The sequence below is a fragment of the Taurulus bubalis genome (genome assembly GCF_910589615.1).
Source record: "Taurulus bubalis genome assembly, chromosome: 17".
Classification (NCBI taxonomy): Eukaryota; Metazoa; Chordata; class Actinopteri; order Perciformes; family Cottidae; genus Taurulus; species Taurulus bubalis.
Window position 1 is genome coordinate 270439 of NC_136605.1, and position 23651 is coordinate 294089.

The following is a 23651-nucleotide window of genomic DNA, read 5'->3' on the forward strand; positions in this document are numbered from 1 at the left end:
ATTACGGCTAATAACGTGTTAAAGAATGTCTGAAATCGCAGCATATTTCGGTCTTTTTGTCTAAACATACTGATTTCCACCATGGTGGTCTTCATACACAAAAGGTGGAAAGCATTGTAGCTGCTCCAACCTCCACACAGAGTCCTCAGTGTTTCTTAATGAAAGATATAAAACTCCACTGGATCATTTGACCCACTTCATGTCCACATTCAAGTACATCAGGATAACCTGACAGGCCTGTCACATTCACAGTAACACATACAGGTTTACATTTCTCCTTCTGAGAAAATAAATCCTACAAAACGAAGAGAGACAAGGTGTGTGTGTGTGTGTGTGTGTGTGTGTGTGTGTGTGTGTGTGTGTGTGTGTGTGTGTGTGTGTGTCAGCCGGATTCATCTTCTTCCTCTGAGCCATAGAGCTCCATTAAAACACGACAGTGATCTTCACTGTCCCCAGGTGACATGTTCCCTCACACACACACACAGTCGTTTATTCTCACTCAATCCCCCACACACCGTCATGAACTCACTACAGCACATGGAGATTCATCTGATGCTCATAATAGTCCTGACAAATGCACTTTCTTTTATATACCAGCTCTTTTTTGGAATTACTGAGCCGTTATTTAAATTTGAAGTTAAATATTTGTGACTACAGATCCAAGTGTAAAAACAGATAACATTAACGGAAGAAGATGGTAAAGGGACATGTATATGTTGCTTTTCTAGTTTAGACAGGATAACACTGAATCAGGGATTAAAGGTGACTCGTGTCAGTAATCAGGAGAGGGTTTATTAAACAGCACAAAAGTCTTGATACTTCCACATACACACAAAATCATAAATATCCCTCAAAGCAAAGCTCCACCCTCCTTCCTGTAACAGGAGCAAAGTTATTATACCAATGCAATAGTAAGCCAGATTATAGAAACCACATATTAATAAACCATTTACACTTGAACTGAACACGCTACAGTATTAAGACACAAAGATGTTAGTCGCTCTGTAGAGTCAAAACCAAAAGTAGTAGTTTTTATTAATCCTGGTTATTGTAGGTATAAAAGAAACCCTATGCAACCTAAATGTGCTATTTACATCCGTCTTCTAAAAACTCTTCATTACACGACAGAGAAAGGGCCTCATGAAGAACCTTGACAACCGTTTGGAGAACAGAACATCTTTCACAATGGGCCGCTGGATTCTTTCCCCAAAACAAATGTATTCTGTAATATGAACGTATTCATGTTGAGTTGAAACTGTGAGCTGTCTTCCTCTCTGGCAGCAGGGAGTGTTTACAATGGAGCGCTCGGCTGCTGTCGGTCTCTGGGTTCAGGTGAAGAACAGAATAATAAATAAAACCCAGAGTTGTTGTAAGAATGTTCTTATCTAAAAGGACATGAACGCGCCATAACACCCAAAACTACTCTACAAATATGCCGACGCAGAAGCCTGGAGCTATGATTTCACACATGGTGTTTGATCCGTTTCTAGCGGAGGAATGAAGAGCGGTCCTCTTCGATCACAACTGGGGCGGACAGAAGGATTCAGCGGCTCCTCCTCCGTTTGCTCAACGTGCCTCGTTTCTCTTGCATATGTTGGACACTGTCATTTGAATGTGCTACTCGTGTCGGGTGTGAGAGACTATGTCCTAGAGGTCTTCACAGACACAACATGCATGCAATCATTTTCAAAGACATCCATTGTTAGAAACACAATGATAATCAGGCCTGATCCAGAAAGAACATGCAAAAAAGAGCATTCAGTACATGCCACTGTTCATGTAATTCACATTTAGAATGGAGTCCCCTCCGATCCATGTGCCTGACACAGAACTGGCTCCCTATGACCCGATTAGACTGACATTGTTTGGACCCAGCAGAGCTCCCATAATGAATGTTTGAGGCAGATACAGACATTTGAACATGTGAAAAGTTAAAAATGTGATTAGAAAACTTCCACGAAGACCATCTTCTGTCCAAAATGCTTCTTTTTTTTTTATTGAAGTGTTACGTTCAATATCCGGACAGTGGGTACAGAGTACAAACTAACTCGAAGCTCTCTGGTGGAGAGACACGGTTGGACAATAAGATCAAACATAAGGGCGGTCTCAAGTATCGGTAATCATCAGCAAACACATCAATGAACGACCTCTACTTCAGAGTCAACACCCTGTCATGTGACCACCTGCTGGAAAAATCATAAAATATCCATGTGGACATGAATTTCTTCATTTTCATAGTTACCCAAACAGTGTAGCTGGAGGTGTGTGTGTGTGTGTGTGTGTGTGTGTGTGTCTCTGGTTAGACTGATGCAATCAGCTGAAGCCAGCTACTGACTGGAGCTGAAGAGGTTGTATGTATTCCACAGCTTTCCGTTTCAGTCTTCCTAGATAATCAAACTACCTCTCCTGGTTTTAGATCCTGTCCTTGTCTCATGGTCTAAAACCTGCCTTCAATACCTAGACACAAGTTTAATCTCTCACTACCAGGTAAAAACACGTTGGGGCTTAAATATGACGTTCAGTTAAAATGAAACTCAAAAAAGTGGATTTATCTAGTTTCAGAGTAATATATTAAAAAAAGAAACTGTAAATGAGTACTCTTCCAAACACAAGAACAAAAGGGTTTCAAATGTGGAAATCTTAAGCCTCGATTAGAATCATCAATAACTGCATTGTAAGGCCTCAACACATCTGTTGCTCCGTCTTTAAACTATTTAAGAAAAATCAACAACACCAACGCAAAAGCATAAATCATCTTGTGAAATAAAGAAACAAGCCATGGCCACACTGCACCAAGAAGACAACAGAAATAAATACTAGAATTGAAAGACTGGATTACAATATTAAGGCAATGCAGTGGCATGTTCTCGGTGTTTTCTCTCATGGAATTCTGGACATTTTAAAAGAAAAGAAAAGATCACACTTAATTAAATATACTCATTTGCACATGAACAACAACAAAAATCTTTCGGGTTTATGCACAGAACCTGACAGCATTTCCTCTGGCTTGAGCCGGACGCCCTGCTCTTCATCCTCGCCCTCATCACTTCCACCAGATTGCAGTAGTAGGACCTCATCTGAAGCGCTGACAGCTCATATCCCCAGTACAGTCAGTGCAATACTCACGCTGCCTCTAGCAAAGCAATAACAACCCCATGACTTGTGGGCAGCTAACATGGCTGGCGCTGTGGCAAAATGAAATAAAACAACTGGAATTCAAAATAAAATTTAAAAAACGTATTACATGACAAGGGAGAAATACGAAGGGCTTAAAGCCTGTGTGGTCCAGAGGACGGTCACTCCTGCTCTAGTGAATGTAGGCCCTGTAGACTGCAGAGATATCGTTGTCCGACTGGTCCAGTGCCTTCGCCCTCTTGTAAACCTGCAAAGTAATGGGAAACAAACTTTCAGTTGTAATGTACATGCCTCCTCTCGTTTGAAATGGTAAACAGGTTGTACTTTTCTAAAGCTCGTTAACACCAATGAGAATGTAGGAGCATTATCTGTTGGTCTTTTATTTTGAAAAACAGAGACAATTCTTTGTCTGTCCAGATTGCTGCCAAATGTTGTAAATAACCTCTCATCAATGTACTCCATTCATTTAAACCCAATAACCTACGAGTACCAAGAGCCAGGCATATTTTGGTAATATATATATATATATACAAATACAAACACACACAGATTATATATATATATATATTATTATATATATTTATTATAGATAGAAGCAATACAAAAATACATTATAAATACATATAAATATATTTAATATATATATAGCAATTTGTATAGTGTGTATGTATATATATATATATATATATATATATATATATATATATATATATATATATATATATAAAAAAAAAAAAAAAGAGATTACATTTTATTGTTGGTAAAACGTGCCGTACAAAGATACAAAGAAACCACCCTGACCGTTACCTCATTGGCCGCTGCAGCCATCGGGGTTGGGTGGTTGGCCATGTCGCCCATGGAGATGGCGAGCCTCAGGTCCTTCTGAATATGTTTCAAATAGTAGTCTGGCTTAAAGTTGCCCTGTAAAATATCTGGACGAAGCCGGAAGAAAGGTTTTTATTCACCTTCAAACATATAGGACTACATGCAACATTGAGAGAAATGAGAAAAGAACCAGTGAGCAAGGTGCAGTTTAGTTGAGGGACGTCTTCAAACATCTTTGTGTGGATTTACTTTGGCATTTCTGGTCCACAAAGGTGCTTGCCATCTGGCCCTGGCACAAGATGTCCAGGAAGGTCTGCTGTGATTGGCCGGTGGCCTGGGCCAGGGTGAGCCCCTCTGCAATGGTGGCCATGAAGCTGCCCTGCACCATGTTGAGGATCAGCATCATCCGGGCTGCATTGCCCGCTTCCCCTGAGAACGCACACAGACACATTTGGAGACCCACATAAGCATGGCAGTTAAGGTTGGACTAATACATGCTTAGCTTAGCACAAGTCCAGCCTGGCTCTGTCGGCTGGAACAAAATCACCTACAGTCACCTCTAAGCGTTAACTTCTCATTTGTTTAATCCCTACAAAAAACAAAATTCATCATTTTACAGAAGGTGTGAGCCGAGCTATTTCTTGGCGGAGATCAGCAACTCCGTGGAGCTCGACCGGTTGCCTGGCTAAGAAGTCGTTCAAGTTAATCTTTGATGAAACTATTGTGTGTGTGCGCCTACACACCCAGGAAGAAGGAGGTCTTGCCCATGGCCTGGAAGCAGCTGCTGCAGTCCTCGTAGACGGTCCGGTCTCCGGCTGCCAGGATGACCAGCATCCCGTCGTTGGAGAGCTGCTGGCTTCCTGCCACCGGGGCCTCCAGGAAACGGCCGCCCCGCGATGTGATCACCTGACATTCAAACATGGAACAACAATGTTTATGCTATCCGATAATGGTAGCTGCTGCTACTGAATACAGGGTTCAGGCACATCCTGACCAGTGCATTGCAGGGCTTCTCCATGACTTTACACCAAATGTCCATCACAAACATTTAGTGAAGTCTGGGTGTAAACAGTAAAAAGTGAGTAAATGTAGTATTTAAACTAACAATGAGAATACAAAGCATACAGTAAACCTTAAATGACACAAATGAATGAGACAATAGTTTGATTAAAAGAATAAACATTTATATAGATGCCTGTATGTATGCCTGCTTATATTCTGAGTCTTTCTTTTAAAAGCATATTCATGATTTCAAACTCAGCGTAAATGAACGACATGAACACATGAATAGAACACATTTACTAAACTTTGGGGATTTTATTTTTTCCAAGGACTTTTCCAGGCCTGGAAATAACCAATTGACCTTTCCATGAGCGTAAGAACCCCGTACTGTATACACTTTAGTTGGAGAAAAGCCACTTTTCGGTGTAGGATAGTTTCTGATGGCAAGGAGCTTCTTTGCTGTGGACTAATGAGGTATGACTTGTGGCTCTGGTGTGTAGGGGTGTTCCCGTTTACCTGTGAGAGTTCAGTGATGGTCTCGGGGTCCACAGTGGACATCTCTACATAGCACTTGCCTGGCCTGATTCCCTGCAGCACTCCACTGGGCCCCAACACCAACTAGAAGGCCACACACACACACACACACACACACACACGCAGCTGTTTTAACCCATGAGCTCACACACACACGTAGCTGTTTTAACCCATGAGCTCTCACACACACACACACACACACACACACACACACACACACACACACACACACACACACACACACACACACACAGCTGTTTTAACCCATGAGCTCGTGACCCTCTCCTCCACAGGAGGGTTAGTAGCTGTACTCACATCCCTGGCAGCCTTCGGGTCGGAGACACAGGAGAACGTGATATCGCACGTGGAAGCCACCTCAGCAGGAGTCCGGCCTAACCGGGCGCCCTCCTGGACGAAGAGGTCGCACTGCAGCACAGCAGGAAGGAGGCACTTCATCATCATCATCATCATCATGCCAACGCAGGATACTTCTAGAGTTAGCCGACACAGGCATCCAGTCTTTGAACCAGATCAGTGTTGCCAACCTCTGGTACAGTTAACATGACATTTATTGCAGAATAATGATCAATTGCTCCTTTTTGGTAAAGTCTTAAGCATAAAAGATTGTATTGTGAATCTGATGCTACCAGTCCTTGAGTCTCTTCACAATAAAATCTTATTAAGGCAGATTCTAGGCTTAAGATTCCCACACTTCTTTTTCACTCAAACACTTTCAAACTCCTTTGAATACACTTGAAATATACGATATTTGCTTAACAATATGTTTCCATTATGTATTCTAAATGTGAAGACACTGAGCATCAGCAGAAACAGATGACCGAGGCCCACGAGGCCTCATTCATCAGACCCTAGATCAGGTACCTTCTCTGCTGTGCGGTTCCACACGGTGACAACGTGACCCAGTTTCAACAGGTTGGCAACGATACCGCTGCCCATCAGGCCCAGACCCAGGAACCCTATCCTGAAGAGCAAAGTCCCAACGGAACAAACATCAGCACGCCAACTCTGAAAGGAAACACGAGCAGTTGTGCGTCTATTGAGGTTTCCCTCGTGCGGATACCTTTTATCTGTGGGTGTGATGCTGCCGTTGACGGCGGTGCTGTCGGCTGCTTGGATAGAGGTTGACCCCGAGTCCTGCACAGTCAAAGGCAACGCGTCACTTTCCTACTGCAGGGAACGTGAAGCCCTAACCAGCTTTGCTTCGTCTACGAAGCCAAATCCATGAGCCCATAAGTTGTTACGGAAAACACTACAGTTGCAAACCAAACGGTAGACGCTCAAAGGAACATTAAAGCAAACGCATGAAGATTGGAACTGGTTGACTGGTTGGTTTCAAAACGTACCTCCTCAATGATCTTCAGCCGCTTGCTAATGGGTTCCATTGATGGTGCTGGCTGTGAGGAAACAGACAGATGAACAACATACGCTTCACCGGGTCTGAAGTCAAACTGACACGCGCTTTCTAGATTATGTAGTAAATATGGGATGAAACCCTAACCCTGGCAATATGTGGTTAATTTCAACGCCAATATTGTGTATAGTGTTGATATTTGATTGATTAGTGCATTAGTAAGCCAAACACTGCAATGTAATGAGATTAGCATTTCATAGGGTTTTAAAGAAGTGGTCTAATCAATCCCTCTCATAGGCTTAGGGGCTTTTCCTTTCTACAGGCCCACATGGAGAGGAGACTACCGGACGAGATCGGACATGACAAGCTAACCCAGATTGGGAGAAGCTGTCAGCATACTGAGCGTGCGTCCTCTTACCTTCTCAGACTGGCTGAGGAGGAAGTGATGGAAATGCGGGTCGTCCTTCACAGGCTGCAATAGAAGAAGAGTTCATTGAGCCGGCGATCTCTTAGCATATCTTTTGTGTTCAGCTGCTGCACACATCGTTCGGGTTAAAAGGCAACAGCACGTTAGACTTTTAGAATACTCACACCAACACAGAGCCAGAAGAAGAGCTTACAGCGGACACAAGTGCTCATGCGTTACACAATTACAAGAGATTTCCCTGCATTCTGCATTCACAGTTCCTAGTAAGTAGGTAGAAGGAAGGCGATCGAATGAAAAGATAGCAGGCAAATCGCAAAGTACAAACACTGTTTTGCAGTTTATCTGGAACAGAAGGCGTCAGCTTCAGGTACAGTGCACCTCTATTAATGTGATGCTCTCCATGTCAGTGGAAACGGGTCAATTCTGTACAGGACAGCGAGTAGCAGCGCCTCGAATGTACGGGCACAACAACATTCAAGCAGTTACAAAAACTACCACGTACGTCATTACTGTGTCCTTCTGCACTCACAGCATCATGTCACAACGTTAGAGTTGATTCACTGGTTTGTAAAAATGCTTCCACTGACATATAGACCAATAGTTAATGACTTAGATTGTATATTGGTGGTGCGCTGTTTCTCTGAGAGAGAGGTCGTACAGGTTAAAGATTCCATTCAGAGGTCATAACTGGTCCTGAAGAGCAGGGAGACTCATAACTACCAGTCAATCGCAGAAAGCAGGACGCTGATGAGGAAGTCACACATTTCTGGGTCCACCGAGTCAAACCTCAGGCTCCCTTTGAGCCCACATAGAGCTGGTGACCATCTCAACAGCAGCCGGCACACAAACAGCTTCAGCAGTCAGGAGTGAGCGCCAAACAGGTCAGAAAGTAAAGGTCTGCAGTTGCTGGTGATTAAAGCCAAAGCTGAAGGCAGAAGAGCAGCGGGGTCGGTGGGGAGGAGGTCACCTACACTGCTCTCCCATTTGAATCCTGAGCCAGGTCCCGCCCCCAGCCTCTCAAGAGTGGACGGCTCGGGGTCAGAGTCAGTTAAGTCCTTGAGGAGGAGAGACACACACATTCACCTTTCTACATCAAATTGTGAATCGGTCGGTCTCTGATGTTCTTCTCTCAAACAGATGGAGGACACAACATTCATTTCACCTCCACTGTATTTGGACAGAGGCAGAAATCTCAGACCGGTATTTCAAAACCTGGGCCGTTAAAAGCAAAGTGATCTGCATCGATGTCGGACGTGTGGGATTGAGACGCCACCAGCTCTCTGCCTCTGATGCTCCACATGTCCGCTGGAAGGGGAAATACAATGGAGGCGGACACTCCAGGTTCATGAAGTCGATTAAAGAACTCAATGACAGCGTTGAGTGTTTGTTGTCCCAACTCCTCCATCCGGAGGATTGTGTGATGTAAATGTCACATTATCCAACTAATTAAGCATTGAATCTCATCATTGGGTCAAATTAAAAGATTAAGTAGCTTTAATATACAAAGATTTTGCCTAGAAACCATTTCCTACAATACTGCTGGTTCTGTGTGACGGCATCATGCCTCATGCTAGCGTGAGGTCATCGAAGGTGAACAGACTGAGATCACACGTCGGCCGGGTGGTGAATCGAAATGTATCTTCAATAACGATTGTGGCTTCTAATGATTAAAAGACACAAAATGGTCGATACAGAATAATGATTGTGCCGCATTCACGGTGTCTGGTGGTAAAAGACCAGCGCGCTCCCGTTTCCGTCCCGTATACCTGAGGGTTTCACCCGCTCCATGTTGAGTCATCACCATTCAGATCTATGCAAACAATGCGTTTGTGATTAAATTGTTTATAGGGCAAAAGGTTCTTCAAAGGTCATAATTAAGAGGCTTTGATCACGCCTCTTAAAGTTAGCTAAAGACATTAATGTATTTCACTTAAAAAATATACAAGTCTTCCTGAATGCACGATGTTTCCAGTATTGCTCAAAGTTATCGTGATTACAACTTCTGCGTTTCTAATCAGCACTTTTTCCAGTCCTCGTTTTGCGGTGTTGGTTTAGTAAAACTATTTAACTAATGCTTTACAGGGCAGTTTGAACTCTGCAGCGTACCGACCTTCTCAGACGGGTCCTTCAGGGCACTGAGATCCTCGTCATCCTCTTCCAGTATTTTGAGAGGCTTGCTGGGCGTCTTCTTTCCTTTTGAGTCTCCTTTGCCGTCCGAGTTCTGTTAAAAACACAGCTTATGATTTTGCCATTTCCGCATTTAAAGACATTTCTCAGCAGGCTGACAACGGGTTGAATGTAGGATGGTTAGACAGTAAGCAGGTTGCACAGTGAGGAGAAGGGAGAACTGACTTCCCAGATGAGTGGCCTCAGAGACGCAGGTCCACCTGAATAAACACTGAGTATTTCACGAGGCGGCTTGGGACAACAAGTCTCACTTCAGTAAATCGTATATATTTGATTCCATCAGTTTCATAGATGGAAACAAGTATGTTCCACATCTGTTTGTTTTGGTTCTGCTGTGCTGACAACAGCGTTTATGTTAAATAACCAAAAAATACGAGTCAACAATTATGATGACTAACAGTTCACTGACATATTGAGTTGTTACAGAGACTTTTAGGCAAATTCCCTTTGCTATTCATCACTATGGGGAAGACCTAAACCCCATACAAATATGTGGGATGCACTCAAGGAGTTGGAACCTGAAGCATCTAGAGAGTCTGCATGGAGGAATGTCTCAGATCCAGTGCCATGTGGACTCCTGTAATGCGTGAGGTGGTTGGTGAAGACTCAGCTGTCATCTTGGCAAAGGGAGGCTGCACAACTTATTACATGAAGGGGTGCAAATAATTGTGGCACGTATATTATTGAGAAAAATATTTGTTTTGTGATAAGATTTAAATTATGTTACTTCAGTTAAAGGTTAGATTTTTGTAAATATTTTGAATGAAAGATCATGAGGATAAACAATCAAATATATTTTTTTGCTCATGTTTACTAAAGGGTGCAAACTATTCTGGAGGGCATGCATGTGGCCCTCCAGAATAGGCCAATATGTATGACGTGTTGTATGACATCCCCTCACCTGTTCTTTCCCCTTTGCTTTCTTCAAGAAGTCTTCCACTGCATCGACCGCCTGCTGGAAACGCTTGCCTTTATTTATCTTGATCATCTCTTCTTTGTGGGCATGGTAGGGCTTCAGCTGTTCTACTTTGATCCAGGCACTGGTCAGACACAAAGACATACAGCTCTCACACATTTGAAGGGAAGTGCATGCAAGGGGAGTCAGAACAGGACCTCACTATCTAAACTTACTGGTCTTCAGTTCCAAAGAACTTCACAAAATGGCATTTTTTGCCCCTGGGCTTCTTCAAGTCCTTGGGGGGGCTTACAACCTGAAATGTAAATAAATAAATATAGTAATCCAACATTTGTCATGCCGATGTTTGTATAAGCCTCTCACCAGCCACGGTATGTTCTCATTCCTTACCTTCCCTGGCCATGGTGGGTAACGACCGAGCTTCCCCCTGAAAGAAGAGGGTATATTTAGCGTGTCCTGCTAGTCCAGAGACGCATTACAACACGCTCCAACAATCTGATGAGTCGGACGCTTCCTCAGGTCCAGAGGGGAACGGGCTCATCTGTATCCACTTTAAAAAAGCATTTGTTCCAGGTTGGGACTTTTATAAAAAGGTCCAAATTTGATGTGTACATACGTGCGCGTATTTATGTAAACAATATCAGACGGCACTGAAGGCCTAGGTCGAAAAAGCATGCCCTGCCACTGATACACACACATACACACTTAATTTATCACCTTGTTTTACCACTTTAGTATTTTACTATTGTGATGTTATTGTATGTCCCGTGATGTTTAGTTTTAAAAGTCTTTTTTGTGTTTTTATGCATCTGCTCTTATTGTTGTGTGACTCAAATCCATTTTGAAAAGTACTGTATGAATACATTAGTTATTTATCAATATGGTTTCATGTTTTAGACACTCCTCAGTGTGTACCAGTACTACTTACTGCTCGGCTGGGTACTCATAGACCACAAAGCTTCAACAGTCCCCAAACAGACAGTAAACGTCTGCTCAAATTATATTCTTGTGTCGGAAAGATTTTACAGTTTTAGATTATTCAAAGTCCTTGAATTTTGGCTTCTTTTGATAAAACATATCCAAGATATCCACAACACTCCACTCTTCTTGCAGCTGTTTTTACAAAGAGTAAAAACACCCCAACCACACTAAGCCAATGAAGTAAATAATTCATACAGTGATCTAATACAGTGACGGGCACGATGCTTCATGCTGTCAGAGCTCTTCATAGATGCTTATCCCATCCTCAGTCAGTGCCAACATTGTTCTACTAATAATAACTCACAACAGCCACATGAGAACAATGTTATGAGCAGTGTGTCAGCTGGCAATGTGGGAAAACACAACAAATACTGAGTTGCTGGTGTCACTAAAGCCGAAACGTGTCTTAACAAAGATGCTACATGCTATGATGTAATGCGCATTGCTTATATTCAACACAGGTAGACAGTCTCTCTATACAACACATATGTGCTCTTTTACTGAGCGGATAATACCCCACGAGAACGGGCGACCCGGCTGTTGTTGTCCTCATCTGGGCTAAAGGAGCCACTCGTTCGTCTCTCGTGATGGACAAGTTGTCCTTGGAGGCTGTCTCCAGGGACAACTTGTCCATCACGAGAGACAAACGGCGGTTGCCTGCCACCGCTGACACGGAAGACGAGTCAACGTGAAGCCAGCGGCAGTCCGTTAGCTTCACATCCGCTGAAGCTAGGACAGCTAGCCACAACATGGACCGCTTTTAGCATCTGTCGAAGCTGCACTCAGACCGATTGTCCCAAGAAAGACTGTTTAAAAAGACTGCTCTCTACCCGGAAATAAACCAGAGTTCTCTCCTTTCGGTCTAAACCATTTCTGTAGCTTGTCCGCTAGCTAGCAGCTAACGATGGCTGCTGGCTGAGTCAGCTCAGCTAGCGACTTGTTTGGGTTGACTATCAGCTAGCTAGCTGGCTAACCCAGCCCGGGAACACCAACACGAACCATTACACTACTTAATCAATCACCACTTCACGCAATGTAGGATCATTCAGCGGGACCGGAGGCGTTGGACTATATTTAAAGGTTTCTCACCAGACCAGATCCCCGATCCTCAGATGCACCGTCGCCATCTTACAACTTTAATAAAACGTCGCACTGACTGAGGAAAAGACAACACACGCCCACTGATCACGTGTGAGGGCGAGCACTTCCGCCTATGTCACATCCGCTGTTTAGTATGCCCTTCTGCATCATGTTGATGAAAGTAGTCGAAAACAAAGATATATATATATATATATATATATATATATATATATATATATATATATATATATATATATATATATATATATATATATATAAATACATTGTAATGGAAAAAATACTGCACTTATAATTGTTGCAGGTTGTTGCATATAATAATATAATTAATTAGAAACCCATTAAATCCATTCTTTCGTCTCCAGGTCATTGGTTTAAAAGGGGGCGGTCTTCTCCTAGTGGCTCCAGGACATAGTGATGAGCGCTGGGTTTCCATCTGCAGCTTTAGATCCAGAAGATCTGCGCTTCCTCTTACTGGTGCAGTCCTGAAACACAGAGAGGACGGAGAGAAGGCCACTTCAACGTTATAGTACAGGAACCAGTTGATTTAGAATGAATTAACTGGTTGAAATATTATTAATGGCAACAAAGAAAGGAATAAATACCGGAGCACAGGGTACGGAGCCCTTATTGGGGCACAGCTCCAGTTTGCAGTGAAGGTAGATTTCAGATTGTTGCCCGGAGAACTGGAACATGTTGAAAGAGAAGAAGTTGGAGGTTCCCTCTCCGTTTCCCTCCATCTTCACCGTGTCGTCAGCTTTGTTTGAGCATCTGCTCAGAAACAGGAAACAAGACGGTGAGTTCCTCTGCAGACGATTCTTACAGCAGCTGCAAAGAGTTCTTCCTCACTTGTTCTTGACGAGGTCGTATCGCTGATGTCGGGCTTGGTGTAGAGGCAGGAGAAGTCGATCTGGACTTGGTCGTGTCGGGTGATGACGCCGCCCTCGGAGGCGTTCCTCGTCACGATGGCGTTCTTGTAGAGGATCTGGCTGTCGGTCATCTAGATTGAGATTGTTTGCTTCAATCAGAGAGAACTTGTTCTGCTAGTAAATAGTGGCAATGGGTCGCATGTTGTCTCCAAAGGAAGCGATGAGCAACACACTAGAGGAGAGAACCCACCGACACGTTGGTCCCGCAGGCGTTGCTGCTGTCGAAGCTGAAGGTCACCATGTGGGTCAGGTTGTCCATGAGGCCTTTGCAGGACGGGTCATTGAGGTGGAGGACGGAGTAGTCGATGCCTTTGTCCTGCAGCAGACATCCAGCCAGCGTCACCGTGGCAGAGTCCTTGGTGCAGACCGTCGGCTCGCCTGAACACCGACAGCACATCACGTCACATATCACCACTTTACTCAGGATTCATCACAAGCTCTCTGTCTTTGGGTTCATCTGCCCTCCTCTTGCACATCACTTAAAATGTGCTCCAATTGCAATAATTCAGAATGCAGACAGATTAATGCACACAGTGTGTGTAGCAGCAGTGTGTGTAGCAGCAGTGTGTGTAGCAGCAGTGTACCTAAAGTGTCGGTTGGTGTGTACTTGGAGGAGAACAAGGCCCGACAGAAGCAGAGACTTTCACTGAACTTCTCGCCGCAGAACTTGTGTTCGGCGCAGTGATGCTGCAGACCTCAGGAGGCCTGAGGGACAGCAGCTACACACACACACACACACACACACACACACACACACACACACACACACACACACACACACACACACACACACACACACACACACACAAACACAGCTATGGATATGTGTTCCTTTTCAGATACAGATCATATATAAAACACGTGATGATGTTTTACGAGGAGGAAGTGAAGGAGGATCTTACAGCAGTTGACCTCTGACCTCCAGTTGCCCAGAGTGACGTTGGCTCTCAGTCTGAGGGACTCGGCGTAGGCCTCCATATACTGGCACTTGGCTGTGGGTCAGTGAGGTTCTGACCAGCAGAGAAGGGTGCTTGCTTCAGGAGATTACAGCTGATCCATGCAGAGAGGAAGGGGCGGGTCTTATTAGTGTCCATGTGCACATGGAGGTGTACGGTGAAGGGAGTGTTGGTGTTTTCCTGGGTCAGTTCTTACCGTTCAATGGAGCGGTTGCAGTTGATCGTACCGTCGATGGTGTGGTTGTGCAGAGTCGCGCAACTAGGGGGCGACAAACAAGACATTGCATTGAAACCGATACCACAAAAAGAGAAATATCAGTCAGTGCATCAAGGTAAGACCAACTCGTACTCATCCACAGTGGTCTTCATAGCAGCATATTCTGAAACTCAGTCCAGAGAGGACGTAGGGTTCTGTTCCTGACACGTGTGCGGTGTTGCCATCAAAAAAGACCGTAACGTTGGAGGGCAGCACGGCAGTGACTCCAGTCTGGTCCTTGGAGAGCTTCACCCCGTGAAACACCTGAGCCGTGGAGTTGAGGTTCAGTGTTTGACCTTCGACCTGCAGCACAGCAGAGAGGAGACGTGAAGGAACCACTGGTGAAACATCACACATCTACCATTATCTCATTGGAGAGCATCTCATTAAATATGATGGAGTGTTATAGATTCAGTCAAAAGGTAAGTTTATACAACGCCTCTCTAGAGGTGACATCACAAAGTATAATAATAAATAATCAACAACATGAATGAATAACAGGAAGTCCATATCTGACAGCTGAAGGCTGTGAAAGCCAATGAGTGGAGCTTTAAACCTGGTTCAAGTAAACAGCATCACTAATAGATCCTGATTTCACTGGAGGAACGTAAGAGCTGTACACAAATACTGGAGTGTTTCTATGTGATGCTGCTTTATACTTCTACCCCACTCTATAGAACGTGTCTTTGTACAACACAAAGTAGCTCCTGGCTTGTACTGATCCTCAGAGCATCAAAGGACCCCATGAAGACACTGTTCTTAGTGGATTATCTTACCACAACTCTTCCACCTTGTCCCAGAGTAAAGGTCTTATTGGACTGAACTATTCTCAAGTGGTCCAGATGAGACACATCTGTACGGCGTCGCTCCAGGAAACGCGCAAAGATCTCAAAAGCAGATCCTTGCTGAGGCTTCATCAGAGCGTATCCACAGCGATCCTGGATGGAGACGAGTCTGCCGTGGAAATCGATGACGGAGGAGCTGGTCACAGTGCACACGGGGGTGGACGGCCCACAGCTGATGGAGACGGAAAGAGACCACCCTTGTCTATTAACGCTCTAATAACTCTAATATAGTGAATATCTATGTGTGTGTAACAATGTTTAGTGGGTTGCATTGTGGGAAATGTAGGATCCAGGGAAAGCCAGGATATCTCTGCTGCTTTGACCTTCATCTCATCAACGTTTTTGAATCTGAAGTAATTATAGCAATGTGATGTGGATTTGATGTTTGTCAGAACGCTATGAGCATCTGATCCAGGAGCTGTATCGGCAGTTCGTGTCGTCACGTCCACCTCGGTTGTAGCCTCTCCGCTCGCCAACAACACACAGGCCTGTGGTGTTCCACTTTGCTCGTGTTTGAAACAAACTGAGAAACGGGAATCAACAGTGAACTTCAACTGTGTTCATAGTGTTTTTTTATTTATTTCTCAAAAACAAACTCAGTTCAAACCAAAAGTAATATCAAAACATATTTCTTATTTTGGTGAGAAACTTTCCGTCCCACAGATCTTCGTATGGTTTTTTTTACCCTGTATGAGCTGTTCTGCATTCGACAGAAGAAAGTGACGTTCACAGTGAACTGGCTGGTCATTTGGGGATTTGTGGGTAATATTTAGTGACAGAACAAATGTGAAAGGTCAGCGGATGACGACCAGGAGACTGAGACTGAGCTGTAGGTGAGCTCCTGTTCTTTACTACAACTCTGAGCTACTATTGTAGTATCTTCACTTATTTTATAGTTATACTCCACTACAGGCGTAAATGTAGTACTTTAACAATTTGTATTTCACGTGGCCGACGATGGCAGTGATGTGAACCCTCTCATTAATAACATGGTTTATTTTACTCACTTGCACCCACGAGTATGAGGTTCCATAAAAGGTGATGGGACACGAGCTGATGTCCACACTTCCACCATCATCGTTCAGTGTCACTGACTCAGTCAGTGACACCTGGCTGGCAGCAGCTGCAGGGGAACGTGAAGGAAACATCAATGAATACACACTTCTGACTTACAATTCATTCTGGTTGTAAAAGATTAAACAAATTAATAAAAATCTACTTTTTTTTCTTTCAGCGTCTTTCCTTGTTTTTTATTCATAAATATAAGTATTTCAAGTTAAAGCCTTTATAAACAACTGAATCTATGGAATCAATCGTCCAACGTGACTTACTGATATTGATTAAAAGTTTTAAAAGTAGCATTCAAGTAAACATCTGGGTTCAAGTGTGAAGTGAAAAATAAAATGTCACTTTTTTATCATTAAAAGCCTTTAAAATAAAAAGGTTGTATTCTCACCTGCCAACAGGAGCAGCAGAGCAGCTGGAGTCATGATGAGACGCTGCAGGAGACGGTGGAGAGCTGGGAGAGGAACAGCTGTTTTAATGAGGAACAGCTGTTTCTAGGGAGAGGAACAGCTGTTTTAATGAGGAACAGCTGTTTTAATGAGAGGAACAGCTGTTTTTATGAGGAACAGCTGTTTTAATGAGGAACAGCTGTTTTTAGGGAGAGGAACAGCTGTTTTAATGAGGAACAGCTGTTTTAATGAGAGGAACAGCTGTTTTAATGAGGAACAGCTGTTTTAATGAGAGGAACAGCTGTATTTAATGAGAGGAACAGCTGTTTTAATGAGAGGAACAGCTGTTTTTAGTGAGAGGAACAGCTGTTTTAATGAGAGGAACAGCTGTTTTTAGTGAGAGGAACAGCTGTATTTAGTGAGAGGAACAGCTGTATTTAATGAGAGGAACAGCTGTTTTAATGAGAGGAACAGTTGTATTTAGTGAGAGGAACAGTTGTATTTAGTGAGAGGAACAGTTGTATTTAGTGAGAGGAACAGCTGTTTTAATGAGAGGAACAGCTGTATTTAGTGAGAGGAACAGTTGTTTTAATGAGAGGAACAGCTGTATTTAGTGAGAGGAACAGCTGTATTTAATGAGAGGAACAGCTGTTTTAATGAGATGAACAGTTGTATTTAGTGAGAGGAACAGCTGTTTTAATGAGAGGAACAGCTGTTTTAATGAGAGGAACAGCTGTTTTAATGAGAGGAACAGCTGTTTTAATGAGAGGAACAGCTGTATTTAGTGAGAGGAACAGCTGTATTTAATGAGAGGAACAGCTGTTTTAATGAGAGGAACAGCTGTGTTTAGTGAGAGGAACAGCTGTTTTAATGAGAGGAACAGCTGTTTTAATGAGAGGAACAGCTGTTTTAATGAGAGGAACAGCTGTATTTAGTGAGAGGAACAGCTGTATTTAATGAGAGGAACAGCTGTTTTAATGAGAGGAACAGCTGTTTTAATGAGAGGAACAGCTGTATTTAGTGAGAGGAACAGCTGTATTTAATGAGAGGAACAGCTGTTTTAATGAGAGGAACAGCTGTTTTAATGAGAGGAACAGCTGTATTTAATGAGAGGAACAGCTGTTTTAATGAGAGGAACAGCTGTTTTAATGAGAGGAACAGCTGTATTTAGTGAGAGGAACAGCTGTTTTAATGAGAGGAACAGCTGTATTTAGTGAGAGGAACAGCTGTATTTAGTGAGAGGAACAGCTGTATTTAGTGAGAGGAACAGCTGTTTTAATGAGAGGAACAGTTGTATTTAGTGAGAGGAACAGCTGTATTTAGTGAGAGGAACAGCTGTTTTAATGAGAGGAACAGCTGTATTTAGTGAGAGGAACAGCTGTTTTAATGAGAGGAACAGCTGTATTTAGTGAGAGGAACAGCTGTATTTAATGAGAGGAACAGCTGTTTTAATGAGAGGAACAGCTGTGTTTAGTGAGAGGAACAGCTGTTTTAATGAGAGGAACAGCTGTTTTAATGAGAGGAACAGCTGTTTTAATGAGAGGAACAGCTGTATTTAGTGAGAGGAACAGCTGTATTTAATGAGAGGAACAGCTGTTTTAATGAGAGGAACAGCTGTTTTAATGAGAGGAACAGCTGTATTTAGTGAGAGGAACAGCTGTATTTAATGAGAGGAACAGCTGTTTTAATGAGAGGAACAGCTGTTTTAATGAGAGGAACAGCTGTATTTAATGAGAGGAACAGCTGTTTTAATGAGAGGAACAGCTGTTTTAATGAGAGGAACAGCTGTATTTAGTGAGAGGAACAGCTGTTTTAATGAGAGGAACAGCTGTATTTAGTGAGAGGAACAGCTGTATTTAGTGAGAGGAACAGCTGTATTTAGTGAGAGGAACAGCTGTTTTAATGAGAGGAACAGTTGTATTTAGTGAGAGGAACAGCTGTATTTAGTGAGAGGAACAGCTGTTTTAATGAGAGGAACAGCTGTATTTAGTGAGAGGAACAGCTGTTTTAATGAGAGGAACAGCTGTATTTAGTGAGAGGAACAGCTGTATTTAGTGAGAGGAACAGCTGTATTTAGTGAGAGGAACAGCTGTTTTAATGAGAGGAACAGTTGTATTTAGTGAGAGGAACAGCTGTTTTAATGAGAGGAACAGCTGTATTTAGTGAGAGGAACAGCTGTTTTAATGAGAGGAACAGTTGTATTTAGTGAGAGGAACAGCTGTTTTAATGAGAGGAACAGTTGTATTTAGTGAGAGGAACAGCTGTATTTAGTGAGAGGAACAGCTGTATTTAGTGAGAGGAACAGCTGTTTTAATGAGAGGAACAGTTGTATTTAGTGAGAGGAACAGCTGTTTTAATGAGAGGAACAGCTGTATTTAGTGAGAGGAACAGCTGTTTTAATGAGAGGAACAGCTGTATTTAGTGAGAGGAACAGCTGTATTTAATGAGAGGAACAGCTGTTTTAATGAGAGGAACAGCTGTTTTAATGAGAGGAACAGCTGTATTTAATGAGAGGAACAGCTGTTTTAATGAGAGGAACAGCTGTTTTAATGAGAGGAACAGCTGTATTTAGTGAGAGGAACAGCTGTTTTAATGAGAGGAACAGCTGTATTTAATGAGAGGAACAGCTGTTTTAATGAGAGGAACAGCTGTTTTAATGAGAGGAACAGCTGTATTTAGTGAGAGGAACAGCTGTATTTAGTGAGAGGAACAGCTGTTTTAATGAGAGGAACAGTTGTATTTAGTGAGAGGAACAGCTGTTTTAATGAGAGGAACAGCTGTATTTAGTGAGAGGAACAGCTGTTTTAATGAGAGGAACAGCTGTATTTAGTGAGAGGAACAGCTGTTTTAATGAGAGGAACAGCTGTATTTAGTGAGAGGAACAGCTGTATTTAGTGAGAGGAACAGCTGTTTTAATGAGAGGAACAGCTGTATTTAGTGAGAGGAACAGCTGTTTTAATGAGAGGAACAGTTGTATTTAGTGAGAGGAACAGCTGTTTTAATGAGAGGAACAGCTGTATTTAGTGAGAGGAACAGCTGTTTTAATGAGAGGAACAGCTGTTTTAATGAGAGGAACAGCTGTATTTAGTGAGAGGAACGGCTGTTTTAATGAGAGGAACTGTCACGGTTCAGCGCCACACTTTTCTTTAAATTATTTTCATCCTGTCTGCCTGTCTGTATTCTAACTGTCCTGTCATTTCAGATCCTGCTGCACGCCCCCTTCATCAGTCACTCCCTCCTCGTCAGCCCTCATTCCATGCACCTGGCCCATCCCTGTCTCACCTGTAGCACATCCCCTCATTAGTCTTCACTACTTAGGTCCCCTCACTTGCACTTGTCCCCTGCCAGATTGTCTTGTGTTCTTGAAGCTAGCTCTCCAGCATTCCTTGTGTGTAACCTGTAGTTACCTGTTAAGTAAAAGAATCATATTCTGTACCATTGCCTTCCTGAGTCGTGCTTTTGGGTCCTTGGGTTATCGGGCCGTTACAGGAACAGCTGTTTTAATGAGAGGAACAGCTGTTTTAATGAGAGGAACAGCTGTTTTAATGAGAGGAACAACTGTTTTAATGAGAGGAACAGCTGTTTTAATGAGAGGAACAGCTGTTTTAATGAGAGGAACAGCTGTTTTAATGAGAGGAACAGCTGTTTTAATGAGAGGAACAACTGTTTTAATGAGAGGAACAGCTGTTTTAATGAGAGGAACAGCTGTTTTAATGAGAGGAACAACTGTTTTAATGAGAGGAACAGCTGTTTTAATGAGAGGAACAGCTGTTTTAATGAGAGGAACAGCTGTTTTAATGAGAGGAACAACTGTTTTAATGAGAGGAACAGCTGTTTTAATGAGAGGAACAGCTGTTTTAATGAGAGGAACAGCTGTTTTAATGAGAGGAACAACTGTTTTAATGAGAGGAACAACTGTTTTAATGAGAGGAACAGCTGTTTTAATGAGAGGAACAACTGTTTTAATGAGAGGAACAGCTGTTTTAATGAGAGGAACAGCTGTTTTAATGAGAGGAACAACTGTTTTAATGAGAGGAACAGCTGTTTTAATGAGAGGAACAGCTGTTTTAATGAGAGGAACAGCTGTTTTAATGAGAGGAACAACTGTTTTAATGAGAGGAACAGCTGTTTTAATGAGAGGAACAGCTGTATTTAGTGAGAGGAACAGCTGTTTTAATGAGAGGAACAGCTGTATTTAATGAGAGGAACAGCTGTTTTAATGAGAGGAACAGCTGTTTTAATGAGAGGAACAGCTGTATTTAGTGAGAGGAACAGCTGTTTTAATGAGAGGAACAGCTGTTTTAATGAGAGGAACAGCTGTATTTAATGAGAGGAACAGCTGTTTTAATGAGAGGAACAGCTGTTTTAGTGAGAGGAACAGCTGTATTTAGTGAGAGGAACAGCTGTATTTAGTGAGAGGAACAGTTGTATTTAGTGAGAGGAACAGCTGTTTTAATGAGAGGAACAGTTGTATTTAGTGAGAGGAACAGCTGTTTTAATGAGAGGAACAGCTGTATTTAGTGAGAGGAACAGCTGTTTTAATGAGAGGAACAGCTGTTTTAATGAGAGGAACAACTGTTTTAATGAGAGGAACAACTGTTTTAATGAGAGGAACAGCTGTTTTAATGAGAGGAACAGCTGTTTTAATGAGAGGAACAGCTGTTTTAATGAGAGGAACAACTGTTTTAATGAGAGGAACAGCTGTTTTAATGAGAGGAACAGCTGTTTTAATGAGAGGAACAGCTGTTTTAAGTGAGAGGAACAACTGTTTTAAGTGAGAGGAACAACTGTATTTAGTGAGAGGAACAGCTGTTTTAATGAGGAACAGCTGTATTTAGTGAGAGGAACAGCTGTTTTAATGAGAGGAACAGCTGTATTTAATGAGAGGAACAGCTGTTTTAATGAGAGGAACAGCTGTTTTAATGAGAGGAACAGCTGTATTTAGTGAGAGGAACAGCTGTTTTAATGAGAGGAACAGCTGTATTTAATGAGAGGAACAGCTGTTTTAATGAGAGGAACAGCTGTTTTAGTGAGAGGAACAGCTGTATTTAGTGAGAGGAACAGCTGTATTTAGTGAGAGGAACAGTTGTATTTAGTGAGAGGAACAGCTGTTTTAATGAGAGGAACAGTTGTATTTAGTGAGAGGAACAGCTGTTTTAATGAGAGGAACAGCTGTATTTAGTGAGAGGAACAGCTGTTTTAATGAGAGGAACAGCTGTTTTAATGAGAGGAACAGCTGTATTTAGTGAGAGGAACGGCTGTTTTAATGAGAGGAACAGCTGTTTTAATGAGAGGAACAACTGTTTTAATGAGAGGAACAGCTGTTTTAATGAGAGGAACAGCTGTTTTAATGAGAGGAACAGCTGTTTTAAGTGAGAGGAACAGCTGTTTTAAGTGAGAGGAACAACTGTTTTAAGTGAGAGGAACAACTGTATTTAGTGAGAGGAACAGCTGTTTTAATGAGGAACAGCTGTATTTAGTGAGAGGAACAGCTGTTTTAATGAGAGGAACAGCTGTATTTAATGAGAGGAACAGCTGTTTTAATGAGAGGAACAGCTGTTTTAATGAGAGGAACAGCTGTATTTAGTGAGAGGAACAGCTGTTTTAATGAGAGGAACAGCTGTATTTAATGAGAGGAACAGCTGTTTTAATGAGAGGAACAGCTGTTTTAGTGAGAGGAACAGCTGTATTTAGTGAGAGGAACAGTTGTATTTAGTGAGAGGAACAGCTGTTTTAATGAGAGGAACAGTTGTATTTAGTGAGAGGAACAGCTGTTTTAATGAGAGGAACAGCTGTATTTAGTGAGAGGAACGGCTGTTTTAATGAGAGGAACTGTCACGGTTCAGCGCCACACTTTTCTTTAAATTATTTTCATCCTGTCTGCCTGTCTGTATTCTAACTGCCCTGTCATTTCAGATCCTGCTGCACGCCCCCTTCATCAGTCACTCCCTCCTCGTCAGCCCTCATTCCATGCACCTGGCCCATCCCTGTCTCACCTGTAGCACATCCCCTCATTAGTCTTCACTACTTAGGTCCCCTCACTTGCACTTGTCCCCTGCCAGATTGTCTTGTGTTCTTGAAGCTAGCTCTCCAGCATTCCTTGTGTGTAACCTGTTAAGTAAAAGAATCATATTCTGTACCATTGCCTTCCTGAGTCGTGCTTTTGGGTCCTTGGGTTATCGGGCCGTTACAGGAACAGCTGTTTTAATGAGAGGAACAGCTGTTTTAATGAGAGGAACAACTGTTTTAATGAGAGGAACAGCTGTTTTAATGAGAGGAACAACTGTTTTAATGAGAGGAACAGCTGTTTTAATGAGAGGAACAGCTGTTTTAATGAGAGGAACAGCTGTTTTAATGAGAGGAACAACTGTTTTAATGAGAGGAACAGCTGTTTTAATGAGAGGAACAGCTGTTTTAATGAGAGGAACAGCTGTTTTAAGTGAGAGGAACAGCTGTTTTAATGAGAGGAACAGCTGTTTTAAGTGAGAGGAACAGCTGTTTTAATGAGGAACAGCTGTATTTAGTGAGAGGAACAGCTGTTTTAATGAGGAACAACTGTATTTAGTGAGAGGAACAGCTGTTTTAATGAGGAACAACTGTATTTAGTGAGAGGAACAGCTGTTTTAATGAGGAACAGCTGTATTTAGTGAGAGGAACAGCTGTATTTAGTGAGAGGAACAGCTGTATTTAGTGAGAGGAACAGCTGTATTTAATGAGAGGAACAGCTGTATTTA

At 42.6% G+C, this 23651-nt stretch overlaps 1 protein-coding gene across 1 annotated transcript; it reads right to left on the minus strand.

Moving 5' to 3' along the window:
- Nucleotides 1-772: 772 nt before the first annotated feature.
- On the minus strand, nucleotides 773-12506 carry glyr1 (glyoxylate reductase 1 homolog (Arabidopsis); the record flags this gene model as incomplete). The annotated part of the gene is made up of 16 exons (XM_079233467.1): nucleotides 773-3382; nucleotides 3943-4067; nucleotides 4210-4389; nucleotides 4704-4866; nucleotides 5479-5580; nucleotides 5812-5922; nucleotides 6379-6478; nucleotides 6578-6651; nucleotides 6861-6911; nucleotides 7287-7340; nucleotides 8267-8350; nucleotides 9406-9516; nucleotides 10384-10522; nucleotides 10614-10693; nucleotides 10789-10825; nucleotides 12469-12506. The coding sequence occupies 16 exons, from the start codon at nucleotides 12504-12506 to the stop codon at nucleotides 3308-3310; spliced, it is 1524 nt and encodes a 507-aa protein (XP_079089593.1). The 3' UTR covers nucleotides 773-3307.
- Between the last annotated feature and the right edge of the window lie 11145 nt (nucleotides 12507-23651).